Source organism: Artemia sp. Qi Xiang Cuo, chromosome 13, assembly GCF_049724085.1.
Source record: "Artemia sp. Qi Xiang Cuo chromosome 13, ASM4972408v1, whole genome shotgun sequence".
In the NCBI taxonomy this organism is placed as follows: Eukaryota; Metazoa; Arthropoda; class Branchiopoda; order Anostraca; family Artemiidae; genus Artemia; species Artemia sp. Qi Xiang Cuo.
In genome coordinates, this window is record NC_142806.1 from 49447663 (window position 1) to 49470453 (window position 22791).

At 36.5% G+C, this 22791-nt stretch overlaps 1 protein-coding gene across 1 annotated transcript in view; it reads left to right on the forward strand.

Annotated features, from left to right (window-relative positions):
• Positions 1-22791, forward strand: part of LOC148945369 (cGMP-inhibited 3',5'-cyclic phosphodiesterase 3A-like) — a 287673-nt gene that overhangs the window by 34273 nt on the left and 230609 nt on the right. Inside the window, exons 3-4 of the mRNA XM_089098771.1 lie at positions 8102-8213; positions 10437-10609. Of these exons, the coding sequence (XP_088954897.1) occupies positions 8102-8213; positions 10437-10609 (285 nt within the window). The remainder of the gene's footprint in view (positions 1-8101; positions 8214-10436; positions 10610-22791) is intronic.

The window sequence follows — 22791 nt, forward strand, 5'->3', positions numbered from 1 at the left end:
AAAAGGAAAGAAAAACAAAGTTTGGACAAATTTTTAGGATATAAAGAGCAATGTAAATATAAATATGTTGTAACAAAAGAATCAATATTAAGACTACGACAAGAGATTAATTTATCGGAACGTTTATGAGATTTATGTACAAGTTTTGTATGCAATTTATTTATAAGTAAATCTCTGTACATTGCTATAATGGCGTCCGGCTAATACCCCCTGGAAAATCCCCCTGCCAGAAGACAATTCCCCCCCGTGGACAATTCACCGGGAAAGTTCTCTCACTCATTTAAAATTGAACAGCAAAAGAGAAAGTATGACAAATAAAAGGAATGAAGAGAATAAGGGATTTTGAAATACTCCACCTATATTCTAGAATACATGTAGAATATGTCGTGTAGAATATCCAACAATATTAATCGTTTACATTTTAATTTCCTTTATGTCCTTTTTCGTGTTTTTGGGGGCTGGGGGTTGAGTTATCGTAGTAGGATAAGATAAAGGTTAAAAAAATAATTTGATTGTTTCTGACTTGGAGTTTGACTCCATGTTATTCAAATTAGATTAAAGAAAATAAATTAAAATTAAACATCCCTTAAATGTACTTCAGACTCGAATTCCCTCTGATATACGCGCCCTCAATCGTAAGGGGTAGACTGGTATCATGTACCATAGATATCGGTGCCAGACCAAGTCTACGGGAAGTAATTCGTACTTCTTAGTCCCATCGTGTGTTTCCATGCGCTTCTATAACAGGGCACTCCTTTCACAGCTGTCGGTAGTTCCATATTTCCACATTATTTTCGTTAACCTATATCTTTCCCTGCTATGTTAACTCAACCCCCCAAAACACGGAAAAATATTTAAATTAAATAAAACATCAAAAATAAATACTATAGGACAATTTACACCAAATATTCTACATGTTATTTGGAATATAGATAGAATATACCGAAAATCCTTTCTTTTCCTAATCTTTTATTATCTTACTTTCCCTTATGCTGCTCAATTTTACATGTGAGGGAATTTTTTCGGCGACTAATTGTCTGCGGGGAGATTTTCCGCAGGGGATAATTTTTTGACGAAAAAGTTTCCACGGGGGGGGGGGGGGTTGACACTTTCCCCAGGGGCAGAAATTTTAGGGGGCTAAATTTCAAATAAATAATCTAGCGGTTATAGTCGTTTTTTAATTTTTGAAATTTTGTTTTTATTCAAATAAAGTAGAGAGTGCAGTTAATAATTATAAATAATTAATAAATTAATAATTGGTTAATAAAATAAAAATAAGCTAGAGATTAAGAATAATTATATAATAATGATTGAAATAATTAATAATAATCAAATAACTAAACAATTAAATAACTTAAATAACACATAATTGTTTAATTCATCAATAAATTGAAATAATTTTGTTAGAATTCAGCCTGAAAATTTTGTGGGAGACATGAGAGGGGTGCTAATCAAGATTTTACCCTGGGTGCAAGAGTGGCAAGAACCGCTACCTGGGGGGGGGGCGACCTTGAAAGTGCTAAAATACTGGGAAAAAGTGTTGTGAGGAGGAATTGGGTCAGGCATACTAATTTCTCAGCTCATCAGTTTTTGAATTTTGTGTAGCCTCTGCAGATGTAGATGTACAGATGTGGCTACATCCGCTGCTTATAGCTATCGTTTTTTTTTTCTTCTCTTTTTTTCTACATCGTCATAAGCCATAATTGCAAAAAAGACTTGTTAAGCTGTTCTCAAAGGGATAGTCAGCAGTGCAATGTAGAACAGGAGCCCAGGAGGATCAAATCACTTACAGAACAGCTTAGCAAGCCATGTTGGGCAATTATCTCTGAAATATAAAAAATATCAAATACGATCGTTCGGCGTGACATGCCAGTAGTTTTGGCGATTATGTTTATAATTGCAAATGATTACAGATATAATTATACAACTATTTTCTATCTGAAATTACATAACTATTTTAGACAAATACATTTAAAGAATGTGGTCGATGTAAAAATGAAATTGTAACATAAAATTTGATTGCCAGTAGCAATACAAGCAAGTAATCAAAAAATAAATTTTCCATTTTTCCGTTTTTGAAAATTAAGAAATTTTTCAAAATAAATTTCCATTTTTCCATTTTTGAAAATGAAGAAATTTTTCAAAATAAATTTCCGTTTTTCATTTAAACATCCATTTTTCGCATCAGATTTTCAAACATGCAGAAATTTTTCAAATTAAATTTCCATTTTTCATTTAAACATCCATTTTTCGCATCAGATTTTCAAACATGCATGTGGGATTTTTTGCGGGGATGGGAAGAATGGGACGTTTAAAAAGATAAAATAGGTTAATTGTTGGAGATTTACGGGAAGGAATAAAAAATCAATGAAAAAGTGAAAAAAAGTGGACTAAGTAGTCCTGTGAACCTTACTTCACGTAAAGTTAAATCCCTATTTGGGATAACATTTGGAGAGTGAGTGCTGAGTTTCCATTGTCTTACCAGTGTCCTTGATTTTCAGAATTTGGTTCTGTTTATTTAAGGTGAAAACATATTTTCCGTATTTTTAGGTCAAAAATTGAATTTAAAATTTGAAAACAATTGAACGGGATTTGATAACGCTATTCAGCGTCTATTCAACAGTTTCCTCGTGGAATGGCAAAATAAATAAAAGTGGGAAATTTCGCTGCATTTGAGACATTGCAATCCATTTCTTCTAACTTTTAGGCTATTGCCCCCTCTGAATTATTTGTTTGCCGTGTCCCCCCTCTCCTTGGAAAATTTTATTGTTCACTAGGATTTTTGCCGACGCTGGGTAGCATTCTTCGTACGGTTGAAATTCTTTCAAAAATTTGGACTCTTTTTGTTCTTAAATTAATAAACTAAAGATTGATCAAGGACGTTCCTCGAACGTTTGAACGCTTGAATCAAGAACGCTAAATAATGTTTACGCAAAAACGATAAACTACAAAAACCCATTATCCATTGAACTTTCATAACAACAGAACATCGCTGGAAAGTGACTAGGCGGAAGTGTTTTTCTTTCGATTAATTAAACCCTTTGGCTTTACTTATTATTATTATGTTTTAATAATAGAGGGAAATGTATTTGGTCCCCCGTGTGAGGTTTTCGCTGAAAAACGTGTGTTCCGTTTGAACTTTCTGATCAAATTGTTAAAAAACCTATCGGAGGTTGAGACAAAATTGCTTGTCCTGTGCTCTGAAAAAAAAAAATGAAGTTGTCTGATTTTTGTTCAATGCAATTTTCTTGAATGCTACATATCAAATACTTAATTAGCGTAAATAATCGCTGTATTTTGGCTTAGACCGTAGTTTGACTAACGTTAACCTTTTCTCTTGTTGAAATTTCTTTATTAGCTTTGTGTCAGGTTTTTTAATTGTTTTCTCAGTGTGTGCATGAAGTTTTGGTTTATATTGGTTTCGTCTTACTTAACGTTGTCATAATTTTACTTCCTGATTGCTCTTTCCTTGTTTTTGAGACTTGAAGTGCGAATTGGGTCTAGCAGGGTTTGTTCATTTTTCTTGATAAATTTTATCTGAACTTACATATCGTTATCTTAACTATATCTCTTATTCTGCTGTTTTGTGATCCGAATTGTGTTTTTTTCTTCTTTTTTCTTAAATTCAACTATATATATATATATATATATATATATATATATATATATATATATATATATATATATATATATATATATATATATATATATATATATATATATATATATATATATATATATATATATATATATATATATATATATATATATATATATATATATATATATATATATATATATATATATATATATATATATAAGAAACGCTGCCGTTGAAAAATAAATGCGTACTTTAAATAAGCATTTGCATGTGAATCGTCTGAAAAGAATGAAAGTCTTCTTCTAGTGGCCTGTAATTTTATATCACTATTTGAGTTTATCGGACAACTAACACAAATAGTGATTTCTCAGTGGTTCCATTGGAAAATTTCTTTGTAAGTTTTTGAAGAAAATGTGTTAATGGAAAAGTGCCTTTTTAGCAGGGCTGTGAAGTCGGAGTTGGAGCTGTGGAGTTTGCAATAAAATTTTTACTGAATGGAGTCGGAGTTGGAGTCGGTATATTGAAAATGTCTGTAGTCGGGGTTGAAGTCAGTTATAACTTATAAAATCCAGTTAAATGAAGCTTTAAAATATGGCTGTGGAATCGGAGTTTTAGTAAATTTTGGCAGAATAGAGTCGGAGTCCGAGTTGGAGTCGGTACATTGAAAATGTCTGAGTCGGAGTCAGTTATAACTTATTACCGACTCAACAGCCCTGATTTCTAGCGCTAAGTTGGCGTTCAAGGCAGAAAATTCATCCTTAGCCTCTTGTGCAAAGTAGTATGAGCACTGTCTGAACACAGAAATTAAATCTCTTTATATTTAGGAAACTGAAAATAGACTTGATAGGACTATAACCTTTTTCCTTTTTCGTGAAATAAGAAAAAGATATCATTTTCCTTGGTGGTTTACTGTCCCCTTTCCTTGGTAGTATCATTCACAGTGCTGCCACTGACCTGAGAAAAATAACTTGCGTAAATGGTCTGATTAGCTCTAGCACGCAAAAAATATGCCCAGTTTATTGACTTTGGCGATACCATGCAAGGCAAACTTGATAATTTTGCGTCAAACTATAAATTGCTTTACAGCGTTTTGAAATGTTTCCACTAAGAAACTTGGATTTTGCCATTTTAAGTGCAAAATCTTCTGACGGGGACCTGTAGTCTATATTTAAGAATGGAAGTCCGGAAAAAAGTTCAACGAGAAAAATCTGTTACATAAATCTGTTGCACAAAAATCAGTAGAAATCTGTCATTTGGGAAATTTTACAGATAGTTAAAACTTTGATGTGAATTGAAGGTTCTAACAGAATATAAAAGGTGCCTCAAAGAGAATGTCGGATTTGAATATACTATAAATCGAATTTATGCATTTGAAAGAACCAAACAAAACACCAGTCGCTTCAGGAGTTGCTGAGATACGCGAAACGCAATACCGAGAAACGTTACACGTGTAACACATTATCGGGTGTATGATCCCCTATAATAGCCTTACAATACCCGTTCTGTCCATGCAATTAACCATCACCCACTCTCATATTTCCCCATTAACTTCGCTGAACACCCGTTGAATTTCTTGTTTGATTTCTAGTCGAGTAGCCTACGGGTTTTGTGGTAACTTTGTATATTCCCATAGGAAAAGTTGATGCTGGCTCCAGCACCTCCAGACATGCCTTCCTCTGAAACACCCCACTTGAACTGTAATCACACAAGGACTGTATTCTGTATGACTAGGGAACCATACTAGCCTCAGAAAACCCCAACCCCCTCCAACAGCTTATTAGTAATAAGGTAGGTCAGCTTACTCTTGTTTGAACCAGATCGTACAAGGATTCAAACTGTATGATTGGTGGACCAAAGTGGATCAGTAATCCGGCATTCTTTTCAAATCTGGCATTCATTTTTGGCACACTATATATAACTAGACTAAGGCTGGCAACTCTGGTATTCCTCTTATGGTCCGTGAGGGATTAAAGCCCCTCCCAACTCTGAATGAGAAAGGGCCCATGTCCTTTCTTGTATGTTATTGTTTCTAGTGGTTCGGCCTATTTATTTTCGAATAAAAATATTGGTGAATGATGTTCTTTTTCCAGTGGTGACATAATCTTTATTGTTGTTGAGTAGGAGATTCAAAAGTAGGATATTGACAGGCAGTGTTTGCAGTCATTTTTAAACATTTAGATGGTATTATGTAACAGTTCTTTTCTTTGAATTCCTTAGGGTTCAAAAGCATATGCCTTAAGGTCAACTGTCAAGATTTAATAGCTGAAGGAATTGAAAGGAATGACGCAGTCTTTCTCTTCAATTTAGCTCTTGTTTCTAGTGAATAGCATGCAAAGAGAGGCATTTGAAAAGTTCCTGAAATTTCAAAAATTTAATTAGGTTTATCCTTGGGCATACGTTTTTATATCCAATGTCTACTTTGTGGCTAATGTTAATCGCTCAATTCTAGTTAATTCATTTCTTTACACCTTTATGTCGATCGTTCAAAATCAAAATGATGTGTATAATGAAGCTTTATGCATATTTTGTACTAATAAAAATTTCGTAAATAAAATTAAAGAACTGTCGAGAAAGCCATTTAACCAAAAAAGTAAAATTAATATGCAAATTTCGTTTTAATTCATGTACGGGGAGCCAAAATCAAAACCTTTATTAATTCAAAAACAAGGCCGTATCCAGGGGGGGTTACCCGGTTTGAACCCTCCCCCCCCCCCGAAATTTGAAACCTCGAAGTCGAAAATTAGTAAAACCTAGGTAAAAATCAGTAAAATTAGTCGAAAACTGAGTCAAAAATTAGTAACCCCCCCCCCGAAAAAGTCAAAAATTGGTAACCCCCCCCCCGAAATAAAATCCTGGATCCGCCCTTGTTCAAAAACGTTCAAAAATTAAATAAAAAAAAAACAGGTTTTTAAAATGAAAGTAAGGAACAACATTAAAACTTAAAACGAACAGAAATTATTTCTTATATGAAAGGGGCTGTCCCTTGTCAACGCCTTGCTCTTTACACTAAAGTTTGACTCTTTCTCTCAACTCTATTTTTCCAAACAATAAAAAACTTTAGTGTAAAGAGCGAGGCGTTGAGGAGGGGACAGCCCATTTCACATACGTAATAATTTCTGTTCGTTTTAAGTTTTAATGTTGCTCCTTACTTTCAGTTAAAAAAAAATGTTTTTTTATTTAATTCATTTAAAAGGCAATGTGTATAATTCTAGTATGAATCCCTTTTCTGGATGTTTTGACTGTTTTGATCCTTCTGCTAAACTACATAACCTACCATTGACCTGCTCAAATGAGCACGTCAAATATATTGGTTTAGTCAAAGACAATGCGAGAGATTGCTTTCCTGTAAATTCCACGGTAAAAAACTACTTCGATTTCGTTGGTTTACATCTGACGCATTTTTGTGAGCCTATCATCTAGCTTCTTAAGTGTCTCAGAAGAAAAAGCCAAATAACCCGGTCATTTTAAAACCCGAATGGTTTTCGTGTATTTCCATGTGAAATTTTTAAGCCAGTTAAAAGAAAAATAAGTTTAAACTCCACCTGCTTTGTTTTGCTGTGTGAAATTTTAAGCCAAGAAAAAGACCGAACACTTTTTGATTAAATTTTTAGTTTTTGTCCAAGTAGGCCAGACTCTATGTTCAGAGGTACCATTAGGAGGAGGAATTGTCCCCCCAGACTTAGAAAATAATTTTTTTCATCTTAAAAAATTGAAAAAAACGTCCCTCCACCTGGGTATTGACAAATACTCTTCTTTTGCGTCTTCGTTAAAAAAAATACTTACCACCCCCTTAAATTGCCATTAATTGATGACCCTGCCTTTGTCTTTCTGTGTTTTTTTTTTTTTTTTTTTTTTTTTTTTTTTTAATGCCTTATACCCTTTTTCTCGCTTGATAGAATAATTTTAAAATTAAGCTGTTGATAATTGTTTATAGTCTGTCATGGAAGGCATAAAATCCATAGCAATGCTATTGTCGCAATAACTAATCATGTCACAAGTAGGTATAGCGGGAGATTCGAAGTTCGAATTTTAGATTAGGTATTTCTAGAAACGTCCATTTTTGGAATATGAGCTCTTAGGCCCTTTTACTTAGAGAGATACGCCCCTCCTTTTCTATTATGTACACTTTTTTTTGCTGTCGTTCGTTCGAAAGACAATTTTTAGTTTCGCTACATTTCTTTTTCGTGGAAATTTCGATTGTGTAATGTGATAGTACAACTGTGGCAAAAACTGATTATTCATTAAGGGAGATAGAGGTTCTTCTTCTTTCGTGTCACACATTAAGCCAATATTCAATGCATATTTTGATTTTAATATCTATATCGTCATTATAAACATCCCGTCTAATTATTTCAAGTTTATACGCCTGTAGCTGTTACCCCCCCCCTCCCAACTAGAAAAAATGTATAAGAAGAGAGAGTCCATTGAGTGTGCCATATATCCCACGAAATATGTTGCGAAGATTTATAATGCGAGATGTAACCCATCTATTAATTTTAGGGTTGTCCACATATTGCTGACGCCGCTTTGATAGCAGAGGCACATGGACTGGTTACAGACATGCTACTGGAATCTTCACAATTACCATCACACATAATAAGTGGACTTAAAGGTAAATTTTGACTCAATTTTACCTTGAATCGAAATCAAGATACTGATTAATTTTATCAAAGAACTGACCAAAGCGTTTATTTATTTTACTGGTCATCATTATTATATTTTCAATGCTGATTTTTTTTCCTTTTTTTTGGGTTTAATTACCTGAAGTCTGAATAGCTTTCCATTTTTTTCAATTTTCCGGGCTCTAGTCTGCTCTACTAAAAGAGCCATATAGAAGCAAATTAAATTTTTGCTAAAAATGTTAAGTCACAAGATTAAAAAATAACAGACATCTTGTAGCTTCTATATTGTTTCTAGTTTATAATAAAGCAAAGAGTGAAAAATTGTAGTTCCTCAGGTTGAGCGTTAGTTTTCATTTTCAAAAAAGGCCCTACTATTTATAAGCATATTTAATTAAGGATGAGATGTGTGCTTCTGTATATTCACACATCAGATCACTTAATTTCACAATTTAAATTTAATCATTTTTTATTATCCAAGTTCTAGATCGATTATAGCTTTGTGTATTCATGATGAACCTTTGTAAAACAAAGATTGGCATTCAAATATTAAAACAGTTTTTTCCATTGATTAATACTTGAATATTCGTTAAAAGTTATTAGTTTATTTGTCCTTACCAAAATTTTTCAAAATTATCTAATTATAAGCAAAATTTCAGAACGTTTGTAATAACCGTAGAATAGGTTTTCTATAGTCTTGAAGAAAAACTTTTTTTATTGAAAGTTTCGAAGTAAAACCTTGCTTGCCTGACTATTCCGTATCTATCTGCTGAATTATAAGCCACTTCGTATGTTAAATAGAACTAACCAATAATGTTTTCTGCAAACCAGAATTTTTCACTATCCTTTTAGGTAAGTGGTTACCACGCTAGACTTGAAATCCCCTGAGGACAGAGTCCTCAGGGGATGTTAGTTGACATATTATTACTCAGGGATTTGTCCCTGAGGACAGGGATTCGATTCCTGGTGTTGCTGGTTATTTGGCTTGGGAAAGGGGTCAGTGATGTGACCCCGTAAGTTCAACTAGACTCGACCAAGCGCGAAATGGATACCTGGAAAAAATGGGGAAGATAAACAGGAAGGTTGCGGAAAAACACAGGATGGCTGCCCCCCCCCATCGCTCTTCCTGGTTAAAGGGCCATAAAACGAAGTCATCATCGCCGGTGGGGACTGTGAAGTTCAGCACCGTATTCTTCACCTTTTAGGCCAAACATTAGGCATCTGCACCTTAAATATTCTACAAAACTCATTGTACTCTTGTCTCCTCTACTTACCTGTAACCTTAATGCACTTTATCTGCAGCCTCACTCCAGTCAAAATAAACATATATTGTAATTCCCCACCGCTAAGATCAGAATCAGTCCCGTTTAATTCGGAACTCTAAATGAAAGATTTGATGTGGCGTCAATGGTTGTTTTATACAAGTACATCTGCCACCATCGCTGTTGCGGATTGTCTTGAGTAGTACTGCCGTTTGGAAAGGTAATAGCCTACAGCAAACAAGTAAGCCACAGCACGGTTGAATTACCTACAAGAGGAGACATTCCGCACTGAGTAATTGAAGAACAGCTTTTTTAGGATACTGCATTTCCACTGAATGGTCTCCCGAAGGAGATAATTGAAAATCCGTCGACTGATTCCTTTAAAAGTAAGTTCAACAGACACAATACTAGTAAAACAAAAAAAAAAAAAAAAAAAAAGCTTAGGTACAAAGTTCATAATTAGATATCGGACCCTAAATTCTTAGCGGCCTGGGGTCATGAAAGATGTAAAAAATAACAGAAAAAAACTGCCTGCTGAAAAACTTTTGGTACATACTCCCTCCTTAAAAATGTAACCGAAGAACCGGATTTTAGATGCTTTTTAGTATAGAATCCGCCTCGGTGGCTTTGTCCTTCTTTGTAGTTATTTTTTGGAGACTGCCAATTTCACTATTGTAAAAAGGTGCCTCTAAGACATCTAGAATGTCGACTATTTTTCTCGTATCTAGGGGATTCAGTCCTCCTTCGTCTAACTTGTTCTCAAAATCAGCGCAATATTTCTTTCGCCCAGGGATTCTAGCTTCTGCCCAACATAAAAAAAATTCAATACGTTTCGGGGAGATTATAGCATTTTGACCTGATTGTGAATGAGACAAATTGTTCCTCAGTGTCTTGTACTACCAATCAGCAGGAATTTTAGCTTTGCTTAAAAAAAATAATTGATTTAAATTTTAGCCCTGGCAAGTCTGTTAAGCCCTCCGGAGCCAAAGTCCATTCATGTAATAAATTCAAACCAATGTTTGTCTGTCAAACCCCGGTATGCTCAAGGACCAGTAGTGACTGTCGGCGAAGTCAATAGTTCTGATTCAGAAGAAATAATGGGAGAGAAGCTATCGGCTCTGCCTAAGGTAAGTTTAGGACTATTGTCTTAAAATTTATTTACCGAAGACGCCTAATTCCGAAACGCAGCTAACTTAATTCTCACCAAAGACTTTGAAAAGATTGCAGCAGCAGGAGATATAATAATATTGGTGAATTTTTGAAATTCGGTGAGCATGCTTGTTAAGATTTAAAATACGTAGAAAATTGGTTGAAAGTTGTTGAAAAAAATAAAAATCTTCGAATTTTTCGAGCAAGTTTAAATCTTACCACAAGAAGAAGTCTAAGTGATAACATAATTTTGGCTCAGTCAATGGATAGATCTAAGACACATAAATCCAATGAAATAATTAGAAGATATAATCTAATTATGTAATCCAATGATATATATAGCAGATATATAAATAAAGTTGCAAAACATAAGATTGCTACTATTAGTTGTTTATTTATTATTGTATTTAGTTTTATTTTTTCTGCTGATATCCTGAATTGTTTTTTTCCTTTCTATTCTTTTCTTCTTGGGCTGGAGAAAGGGAGAGGGGGAAATATGTTGGGTAGTAAGTTTGTACAATTTTCTTTTGAAAGCGCTGGAAATAAGATAAGGATTTCGGGCGTAAATACTTCCATTTTTTTTGTTTACTTTTTTAGAACCTCACTATTTTTTTTTCAGAAAGACTTCATTATGTATGCTTGTTTTTTTTTGTTTTTTTTTTTAAGAAAAAATTAAAAACCTAGAGTCACGACGCCAGGTATTTTATAGCATCTGGTATGCCGCTAGTGGAGCCCTTACCTCGCTCCACTTTAAGTGTCTTTAAGTGTCTGTTGTACCTTCTTTTTGAAGGAATTAACAGATACTTTTTCTGGGATAAATTCCTATGGATGATCATTCCAAATAAACGATGCTGCATCAGATGAAGCTATTCCTCAAATACTCGGGTCTTGGCTAGTCCTGCTTAAGATAATGGGATCGATTGGTTTACTTTTACGTCTAATTTGCCGGATCAAAGTATGGCCGATAAAAATTCCAGCGCATACATTCCTTGACATTGCACGTTTTTTCAGATGGCTCATAATTCCATAATTTTGATAGAGAAAAATCAGTCATCAATCGAAATTCATGTGGACATATATCTCAAGACAGTTGTTACTTATTGATAGGGTTTCAGCCTTGTAATTCACCTGAACGTGGAGTTGGTGAAGGTAGAGGTTGTTGTAGACTGAGGAGGTAGAAGGTGAGATTGTTGTAGACTGAGGAGGTAGAAAAGGACGTAGCACGAGGCTTATGTGGTTGCATTTTTCGGTAATGCTACATTTAAATAACGAGTTGGGCTTGACAATATTTTGGAAGATACACTCACTCAAACACAGGCTTCGTTTATAATTTAAAATATTTTTGAAAATACAGAGGCCTCATCCGTTAACAGTAGCTTTCCATCTGTAAATAGTGCATAAATAGCGCATTGTGTTTCATCTTCTGAATTAGAACGCTTTTGTGGCAGAGAATGCTGGGGAAGTACCCTGCACTATCAGGATGTAGACTAGGTAGGAGTGAACGCCGCAATAGCAGTACCGAAGAGGCGTAATTTTTGATTCTCATTTTTGCCTCCGATTACGTTAGGTATTCTGCTATTCCAAGCTTATACGGTTTATATTTTCAGTGCAATTTTTACCGTGTTGTTTTTCTTCTCTTTTATTGCTTTCATATATCAACAAAGACGGCAATTTTGATATCATTCTATAGCTGGGATTCAGTTGTATTCATCTGCCGAGTTACAGTTTGATATTTGGTGAACATGGTCTTCAAGATTTAAAATGCGTAGAAAATTGATTGAAAATTGTTGAAAAAATGAAAATCTTCCTGTTTTTTTAAGAAAGATAATGTTACAACAACAAGAAATCTAAGTTATATCATAATTCTGGCTCGGTGAATGGGTAGATCTGAGACTAATGAATCCAATGATACAAGTACCTTGTCCTGTTGGTGCAAGTTACAGCAGTAGACTTGTCGTGAAATTGCTTGTTTCAGAGGGAACATATACTTCAAGGTTTCTGGATTCTGTTTCTTGGGATCACAGGTTTACAAGATGCTGAAATCTATATTTGAATCATGGAGATGCGCACTATCTTTGAAATGTGTGTACAGATGTTGGTCTCTGAGCTGGAAGCTGAAATCTCTTCTATTAGGAACGTACCCAGGAGGGGGGGGCACCCCTTCCCAGAATCTCAAAATTTCTGCATTTTCTTCAGAATTTTCTAAATTTTTTTTTATTCAAAGTTCGTTTTTTTTTAATTCACCCTTCCTCCTGAAACACATTCCTGTGCATATATGCCTTCCATACCCCTAGTCCTAAAATACGGTGCACATCAAGTAAACTAGTTGAAAACCCCTATGTTCGGACAGGGACACTTGAAAACGAAACGATGGGAATTTCACGTGACTGTTGTATAATAGACACCCATAGATGGAATGTATTTAACTTCTAATTACTCGTTAGGCTACACAAATGCAAATTGAAAGTTCTTGGGGTATATGTAAATCATAGACCGTAAACATCATTATGAAAAAAGGATTAAGCACATAGATTTTTCTTACCAAATTAAATGCCATGTAGGTTTGTATATCCACATTGTATATTTGAAGTTTAAATTGCAATAAAAGCAAATTACATTATTTTTATCATTTTTATTATTACATATTTTATTATTATATTTTGTTATTATATTATTTTATTATTATTTTTTAACTTCTGGGAGGGGCTACTGCCCCTCCCAGACCCCAGTTTTCCCCTCTCCTTGCGGAAATTTGTTTTCTTCAAAAATCTTGTCAAAACTATGATAAGCCTGCATAATTCAAGCATTGACCAGAAACGGGTCAGTTTTTTTTTTGTTGAGCTTTGCCTTTATGGTACTACATGGGTCATTTTTCAGTTTTTACTGCCATTTTCAATTGATTTTTGAAAATTGGCTCCAAATTTGCCCCCCCCCAGGTTTTTGACAAAATTACGCCACTGGTGAATACCGCTCTCATTTGTGATGACGGGAACAATCTGTTGGATCGATATCGATATTCATTCAAGGACTTTTGATGACTTTTTTATCCCCTTTTTTTATGATGACGTGTCCTCCCACACATTTCTTCCTAGGAATTTCCATGGTGATTTTGAGTGCTATATTGACAAGTAAGTCTTCTGGTCTTCGACAGGACGACCAAAGTATACTATGTTTTTCGTACTTTACCGTTGAAGACATATCAACATTTTTATAGCTTTGTCTCAAACATCTGCGGTGCTAAAATGATCGCTAGGGCACACAAGCACAAATTTTTGGTGAACAGCGGTGTTCCGACAGGGTTCGATCGTGATGTTCTTTTGCTTTCAGAGTCTGACTATCGCAGCTACCAAGAAGAAGTCGCTGCCATCGTGGCAATAATGGTGCATTGAGATTTGTATTTTGGATGAGATTTAAAGTAATAACAATAGGGCTAAGCAAAACACTGCACCCTTTTCCCTTATTTCTTAATTCCATGACTCTGCATTACTGTTTTTTTATCCTCTTCCGCACTTGTGGGTGCTACTAGTATCTTCAGCTACCGTTGGTCTTATATATCGCTAAACATATACTATTTTAATGTATCAAAGGAAAATTGCCCCTTTCGTCATACAATAAGAATATTTTGATGGACATTCCGGCTGTTTTTGAAAAAAAATCTCGTAATTACAAATTATGTATGGTTGAATCTGAGTGAGAATTAAACTTTCCAAAACAGTGCTACATGGGAAATATTTTCCACTAGAAAGTTTCTTTAAAGTTCCGTTTTTTAAATTTGAGCTTCTATTTTCGCTATGGTTAGCTCTTTACTTAAGTGGCAGCTACTGCTGCAACCATGACTGATCTATTTTATTGGAGAACTGGGCCCTTGTCATTTCTAGAAATTAATTTGGTAGTTCAACAAGCTTTGCGGTATCAAATATTCCCGGCTTTTCAAGTTTTTTGTTATTATGATTTCTAATTCTTTTGAAAGGCCGAACCAATCTAATTTAACAATACACTAGCTGTGTGGTTACTTTTTCAGAAATAAACCCTCTTGTGTTTGCGTGTGTGTGTATTAGCTGATAAAAATGGTTTCCAAAGAAAAAGGTTTTTCAAGGAAAAGTAAAGAGGAATACTAAAACCTAAGACGAGCAGAAATAAAGTCATATAACACTTCAAGCTTAAAACGAACTTCAGTTACTATGAATGAATAAATGAAAACCAAAATGAACAGAAATTACAATGAATAATCGCGTAAAATCAACAGTTGCTACTGTGCATGAATAAATGAAAGCTAAAACAAACATAAATCAAAGTGAATGTTCAAGTCAAACTAAAAACGAACAGAAATTACCACATATGGGAGTGGGCTACCTGTCCTCCCCAAAATCCCCCAAGGGACAGAACTGTGCTGTACTGAAAACAATTTGTGTCTAGAGCATGTGTTTTTTTTGTCATGAAATTAACAACAGTATAACAAACCAGGTTGTATTCAAACGTTTTAGTTTTATTTGTCAACACATTAACAACAAAGACGAAATTCACGATGCTTATCAAGATTTGCAGGAAGGAAAAAAAATGTTTCATGGAATTATCACGTATGTGACATAGTCAGCACAGCGCTGCCTGTCGAAACAGCGAAGTGGGCGAAATGTATTATTTTTTTTTCGCCAAGCTAGTTCGGGTGGAAGGAGTTGTCGTAGAAAATTCAGAAGGAGCTCATTTGATTGAAAATTGAAAGTTCTAGTGCCCTTTTAAGAGTAAAAAGTGATTGTAGTGTAACCATCCCTCCTCCAACGCTCCCTTTTGCTGCCTTCCCCCAAAAATATCCCATCAAAACTTCGAAACAGCCATTTTGTTCAGCATAGTTGGAAGGTCCAAGAACTATGCCTCTGGGGATGACATGACCCCCATACCCCTTGGGGCAAAGGCTGTAAGCTATGCAATTTACTTATTGTTTACATATAGGATTTGTTTTTGGGGAAGGGGGCATATTTGATCCTGGATCTCTAAGAAAACCAAAGATATTAAGATGAAGCTTTCACGGCATGTTGAGGGGGAAGCTGGCCTAAAGAAAAGGCACTATGTGCATACTACTATTGCTGCTACTGCTTCTATTGCTGCTGTTACAATTACTACTCTTACTAAGACTAGGGGTATTAAGGTGAAACTTTCAGGGCATGATAATTGGGATGTTCAACTGACCAAAAGGTAAAATGCATATGCTGCTACTGCTATTACTGCTGGTACTAGTATGGTACTACTAGTACTACTACTGCTACTACTATCATTACTGCTACTGGTTCTACTTCTTTGACTAATACAACTACAAAGACTACTAATGTTAAGGGCAATAAGGTGAAAATTTCAGGGGATGTTGAGGGGGAATTTGAACTAAATCAACACGCATTATGTGGGCTTATCAGACATATCTCAGGAACGGCCTAGAGTAACAAGTTGAAACTTACAATGTATTTGAGGGGGATGTTGAACTAACTAAAAGGCACTGCGTGCATACTACTACTACTACTACTTCTACTGCTACTACTACTACTACTACTCCTTCTACTGCTGCTACTACTACTACTACTACTACTACTACTACTACTACTACTACTACTACTACCGCTACTACTACTATTACTAAGGCTAAAGGTATTAGGTGAGAATTTCAGAGAATGTGTAATGAGTGTTGAACTAAATCAAAACACCCTATATGCATGCAGGTGGTCAAAAGGGCGCATCAGCAATATCTTCGGAACGGCTTAGTGCATTATATTTAAAGTTTCAGAGAATGATGAGGAAGATGTTCAACTGACCAAAAGGCAATATATGCATACTGCTACTAACACTAATACTACTTTTTACGGCTACTTATACTACTACTATTACTACCGCTACTAAGATTAAAGGTATTAAGGTGAAAATTTTGGGCAGTGTCGAGGATGAAGTTGAACTGAAACTAAACGCACCGTGGCATAAAAGGCATACCAGCAATATCCCAAGATTGGCTTAGAATATTAAGTGGAACCCCTCGAGGCATATTGAGGAGGGTGCTGAACTCTTGAGAGGCTATGTGCTTACTACTACTTTTACGACTACTGCACCACTACTGAGACTAAATTTAATAAAGTGGAACATTCAGGCGAATGTTTTGGGCGATGTTGAACCAAATCAAAACACCCTATGTGCATGTTGGTTGTCAAAAGGGTGTATCAACAAAGTCTTCGGAACGTTTTAGGGTGTTTAAGTTGAAACTTTTAGGGTATGTTGAGGGGAATGTTGAACTAATCCAAAGGCACTATTTGAATGCTACTACTACTTCTTCTACTGCTACTACTCTAGCTGTTGTTACAACTGCTACCACTACTGCTAAGGCTATGGGTATTAAGGTGAAAATTTTAGGAATTGTTTATGTGATATTGAACTAAATCGAAACACACTATGCGCATGCAGGTTATCAAAAGGGTGTATCAGCAATATCCCAGGAACGGCTTTGGGTATTAAGTTAAAACTCTCAGGGGATGTTGAACTAACCAAAAGGCACTATTTGCATACAACTAATACTACTCTGATGACGACTACTATTATCACTTCTATTACCACTACTAAGACAATGCGTAATAAGATGAAATCTTAAGATAACGTTATATTTGACTGATTCAAAATACACTACACGGATGTAGGTGGTCAAAAGGGCGTGTCAGCAATATCCCAGGAACACCTTAGGGCATTAAGTTGAAAATTTTTGAGCATGTTGAGGGGTTTGTTGCAGTGGCGCCAATTCGCGAAAATGTAGGGGAGTGGGGGGGGGCAAGTATTTTTTTCGATTTTTTTTAATGAATATTAAAAAAAACAGCATTGAGAAAACATACCTAAAACAGGGGGTAGTGGCGACTTCGCTGCTTGGCAATATCGTCGTCTAATCTATCCAAATCCAGTTTTGTTTTTACCTCCTGCTTTTCAACGGCCATTATGATGAAATCACTGAGTCTGTCGTTTCCCGTCGTCGATCGCAGATAGTCCTTCACACGCCCTAATGCCGAGAAGAATCGTTCATTGCTGGCAGCGGTCACAGGTCAAGTAGCAACTAGCTTCATGAGTTTTAGCATTGCAGAACAGGCAACTGGGACGTCGGATAAGATTTCGATATCTCGAAGAAGATCCATCTTTGAAATATAACTTTTTGAGAGATGCAGCTTTGCAAGAGAAAGCTGGAATTCTATGGCATGGTCATCGACATTGAGAATCCCTTGGTAATGACATATAAACCATTCCACTTTCGAAAGTTCGAGAAAATCGGAACTTGAGGGGTTGAAGGCAGATAAAGCGTCGAGCAGAGGTATATTTTGCATGCTACATTGGTCCATGTCACTCGTGAAACGTTCCTTTATCTCAAAGTACAGAAGTTTACTGGAGTCTGATTGAGCTGGCTGACTGGTATTGCGTTTACCAGTTGTTGAGTTTGAAAGAAAGTCTTTGCGACGGATGGAAATGACTTTGACTTCTCTTACTTCAAGCACTGGTTTTAGATTGTGGAGATTTCGATTCCTGGATATCGTGTACAGCCAGGAATTCGGATATGTTTTTGCTTAAGTTGTTCCATTCTTTATCATTTCTTAGCTTTTGGAGTGTCTCATATGTCCCAGAAATCAGTGTAAGTGCCTTATAAATCAACCAACTTTCGGATTGAAGTTGCTCTGATAAACAATTTACAATGACTAATACTTTTTCCATTATGTGCAAAGTTGAAACAAAAGAGGCAGAATTGATTTTGTCCCGTAGTCCTTTTGCCTCATACGCTGCCTCGCCGTTGGAACTATCAGAGACTGTGGCAAGTACAGCAACAATGCAATCAAATCTTGTCTCACCTTCGAAATAGAATGGACTACATAAAACCAGTGAGACTTGGCGTTCTTCTCAAGCTCCAAGACCTTTTGCCCGCTAATACTAGCTATTTGTGGAATGCGGCATATTCCACAAATAGCTCGTGTCGAGTATTGCTGCATGATATAAATGCGTAAAGTCTTTGCCCCACAGAGGAAAATTCTGAAAGTTCGCTGATATTTTTTAGGCAGTCTGTAAAAACCAAGTTTGATCGGTGGGCGTGACAGTGTACATAAACTGCATGAGGTACCTTCTCTCTAAACTTTGCTTGACCTCCGTTAAATTCCCAACTCATTACGGATGCGCCGTCATTACATTGGGCAATACACCGCATCAAATCTACACCATACTTTTCTATAGTTTCACAAATCGATTTGGATAAGCTCTCGACGTCTAATTTGTGCATGTGATAGCAGCCGATTGGTCGCTCCACTACTTTTCCATTTGATATGTACCTGAGTAGGATCGCTAATTGTTCTTTTCATCGTCGACAAGAATACCAAAGTAATTAGTGGTTTTACTTCTGAAATAATGTCTTGGCGCAAAGCATTTCCTATCAGTTTAACTGCGTCATTTTGATACTGATGACTGCAATAGTGACCATATCGGCGCTATAACTGGGCCTTTAGTTTTTTGTTGCCTTTAGACATTTCCTCCATCAATTCAACCAAATTACCCGTATTTGCAGATGTTTCTGATTCGTCATAACCCCTCAAAGCAAGACCCTGGCGGCCAAGAAAGCAAATAGCGCGAAAAATGTACTTCAAATGATTTCCGTTTTCCTGAACCTCTTGAGATCTGGATTGAATTAAGGCATTCGCTATAGATCTCGAGGTATCAGTACTATTTGTCTTAAATTCCGTCCATGCTGACATACAATGCCTGTGTCTTTCAGAACCATCATGTTGCTTTAATAGAGCAGAACTGTCTTTCCACTTGCGAAATCCTGACTCAATGAAAGCCCTTTTTCCAGCAGTTTCTCCAGTCCTTAGAGTCCCCATACAAAAATGGCGGCAAGCAAAACAAAACACGAAACTCAAGTTTTTCAAGTATTCAATCCATTCATAAGTCTTATAGTAATTTGCACTGAATTCTCTTCCGATAGAAGTGGAAGCCGGATATCTCTCAAGAATAGGTTGAGCTGGTTTGTCGTGACGCGTCATAGAGATATCGGAGAAAGGTTCTTGACTGCTACTGCTACTGGAACCCGCAAGGGGTTCAGGGATGCAGACCAAACTTTCATGTTGATCTGAGCCAGTTATTGTTCCGCTTGTTTCCGAATGACTGTAACAGGTGGGGGAATTTATCTCCACCAAAGTATAAACACATACTGAGCAAGTACTGACAAAACTCTCCAAAAGTGACCCCGCGTACCTCAGCGCCTCTAGAGAAAAAATGCTGTACTACCTAATGGCTCCGAGCCAATAAATTAAATTTAATACAGCTTTTGCGGAACAAGTATAATCACCTACGGAACTTGTGCATTTATTCCCCAGGTTCGCATAGGTTTGGAATCGTGTCCGGAAACGCGGACAAAGGGTAACTTTTTTTGTGTGGAGAGGATAGGTTTTGTCAGTACTTGTTGTATGTGTTTATACTTTGATCTCCACTAACCCGACACTTTGAGTGCTGTCACTATTGCCAGTTCCTTGATTTTACTTCCGCATTTTCACCGTAAAAAATCCAAAGTTTGTTGTCGCTTTTTACTCATAGTTTGATTACGAACTCTTCACAAGAAACAATAAAGAAATACTGACCAGCTGACGTTTAGTTTTGAATAAACCCTACTCAGAAATCCCATTTCTGGTCAAAGATTGGGTAATAAAATAGCGTAGACGCGCTCTTAGAGATTTCAAAACAAGATTGTCTCCTAATGGTAGAATTAGGGTGGTACAAGAGTGGGAAAGACTGGACATTTCAAAACAAGGTCATCAAAAAACAGTAGTGCTATTTAAAAGCTGTGAAAAACTATGCACAGGGGTGACAAATAAAAACGACCAGTTAGCCAGTCTCGCCGGTTTAATATAGCCCATAACTAAGATAGAATATGGCTGTGAAATATAAATGAAAGGTAATTATCAAAGTCTAGGGGGGCTATGCCACCCCCCTGCCCCCCGCCCTAATTGGTGCATCTGGTTTGTTGAACTAACGAAAAGGCACTATGTGCATACTACTGCTATTAGCACTAATAGAGCTACTACTGTAACCACTACTATTATAAAGGCTAAGGGTATTAAGGGAAACTTTCAAGAAATTTTGAGGGACATTTTGAAGTAAATCGAAACTCACTATGTGCATGCAGGCCGTTAAAAGGGTGTATCAGCAATACCTCAGGAACGGCCTAGGGTATTAAGTTGAATCTTTTAAGGTGTGTTAAGGAAGATGTTTACCTAACCCAGAGACACTATGTGTGTATTATTATTACTTTTACTACCACTACTACTACTACGACGACTACTATTATTACTACTATGGATAAGGGTATTAAGGTGAAACTTTCAGGAAATGTTGAGGGGGATATTAAACTCAATCGAAAAACAAAATGTGCAATCAGGTTATCACAAAACTTGGTTAGAAGTCACAGTTAATGTTTTACTTCACTTTTTCAGAGTCTAGAATTGATTTAATCTCTTTTGGGGAGGAGGCGGGGGCGAGATTAGGTAATTGACGTGAGAATATTTACCAGAAGACACGTCATATGATGAAAAGACATGATTGGTGGGAATGAAGGCCTATGCTCGTAGTCATGTCCGTTAATGGTTTGCAGCTGATCTTAGCTCATGGAAGGCCGAGATGGTACCAAAACCTCTTTTTATTAGCCTCACACCTTGATGGGTATTGGATGTCCGTGTTCAATCAAGCCACTCAAGGGGGATCTGTAAGGACTCCAATCTTGTTATCCGCATCCCACAAGAATGGTCACTGGGATCGTAATTAAACTCTTAACTGATTTATTCAATCCAAATTAGGTACCTAAATCATAGTAATCAAAGTATATGCCAAGAAGGGTTGTTGGGTCTCACAAAAATTTGGTCAAAGGTTACAGTCAGTGTTCTACTTATGCCTTTTCAGAATCTAGATTTGATTTAATTTCTTTGGGGGGAGGAAGAAGGGGTGATACTAGGCAATTGTCTTAAGCATATTTACCAGAAGGAGATGTTATATACTGAACAAACAGAATTTGGGAACGACGAGCTAGGCTTATAGTTGTGGTTGTTTACAGTGTACAGCTGACCTTACCTCATAGAAGGCCGGATGTGTATCAAAATCGGATTTTACCAGCGTAACTTTTAGACGTGCTGGTGGCATTCGTTCAACAAGGCATGGTTCCTCAGCTATAGCTATGGTATCGTATGACGTGTTCAGGGCTCTGTATGAAGGGCTATATTCATGTATCATCGTCCCCAAGAATGGCCGCTGGGATCCCAATTATATTCCTATCTAAATTAGTCCAAATTTAGTATCACAACGACAGTAATCTAGATATCATAGACAGCGCGCAAGCGCTGCCTAAGTAAAGAACGATGTGGGCACAATATTTTTTTTTTCTCCATACCCGGGCACTTCGTATCGAAGGAGTTGTCGTAGAAAGTTCGAAAAGGGCTCATTCGATTGGAAATTAGAGTGGCTAGGACCCTTTTTAATAGTCGAAAGTGATTGGAGGGCAGAGGGCAGCTCGCCCCCCCCCCACACCCATTATTCCTCTAAACACATTCAATCAAAATTTTAAGATAGCCATTTTGTTCAGCGGAGTTTATTTTCAACTAGAATATATGTTTTTGAGGAGGACACTCCCCAACGCCCCTCGGGGCAAGGGTTTTAAGTTATGCCCTGGGGGTATATAAGGTTCTTATAGAAGGCGTTGTCATAGAAACTTCAAAAAAAGACTCATTTGATTGGAAATTCAAAGGGCTAGTGCTCTTTTTAATAGTTGAAAGTGATTGGAGGGTAACTAACCCCCCTCTCGCACCCACCATTTCCCTCAAATTATCCAATCAAAATTTTGCGATAGTCAGTTTGTTTGACGTAGTTGAAACCTCTGGAAATTAGGCCTTTGAGGAAGACAACCCCTCACAGCCCTCAGGGCAAGGGTTGTAAGTTATACCCTGGGGACATATACAGTTTTTTATAGAAAGCGTTGTCGTAGAAACTTCAAAAACGGCTCATTCGATCAGAAATTGAAATGGCTAGTGCCCTGTTTAATGGTCTAAAGTTATTGGAAGGCAGCTAACCCGCCTGCCACGCCCTCCCTTACTCAAAAGACTTTCAATCGAAACTTTGAGATAGCCATTTT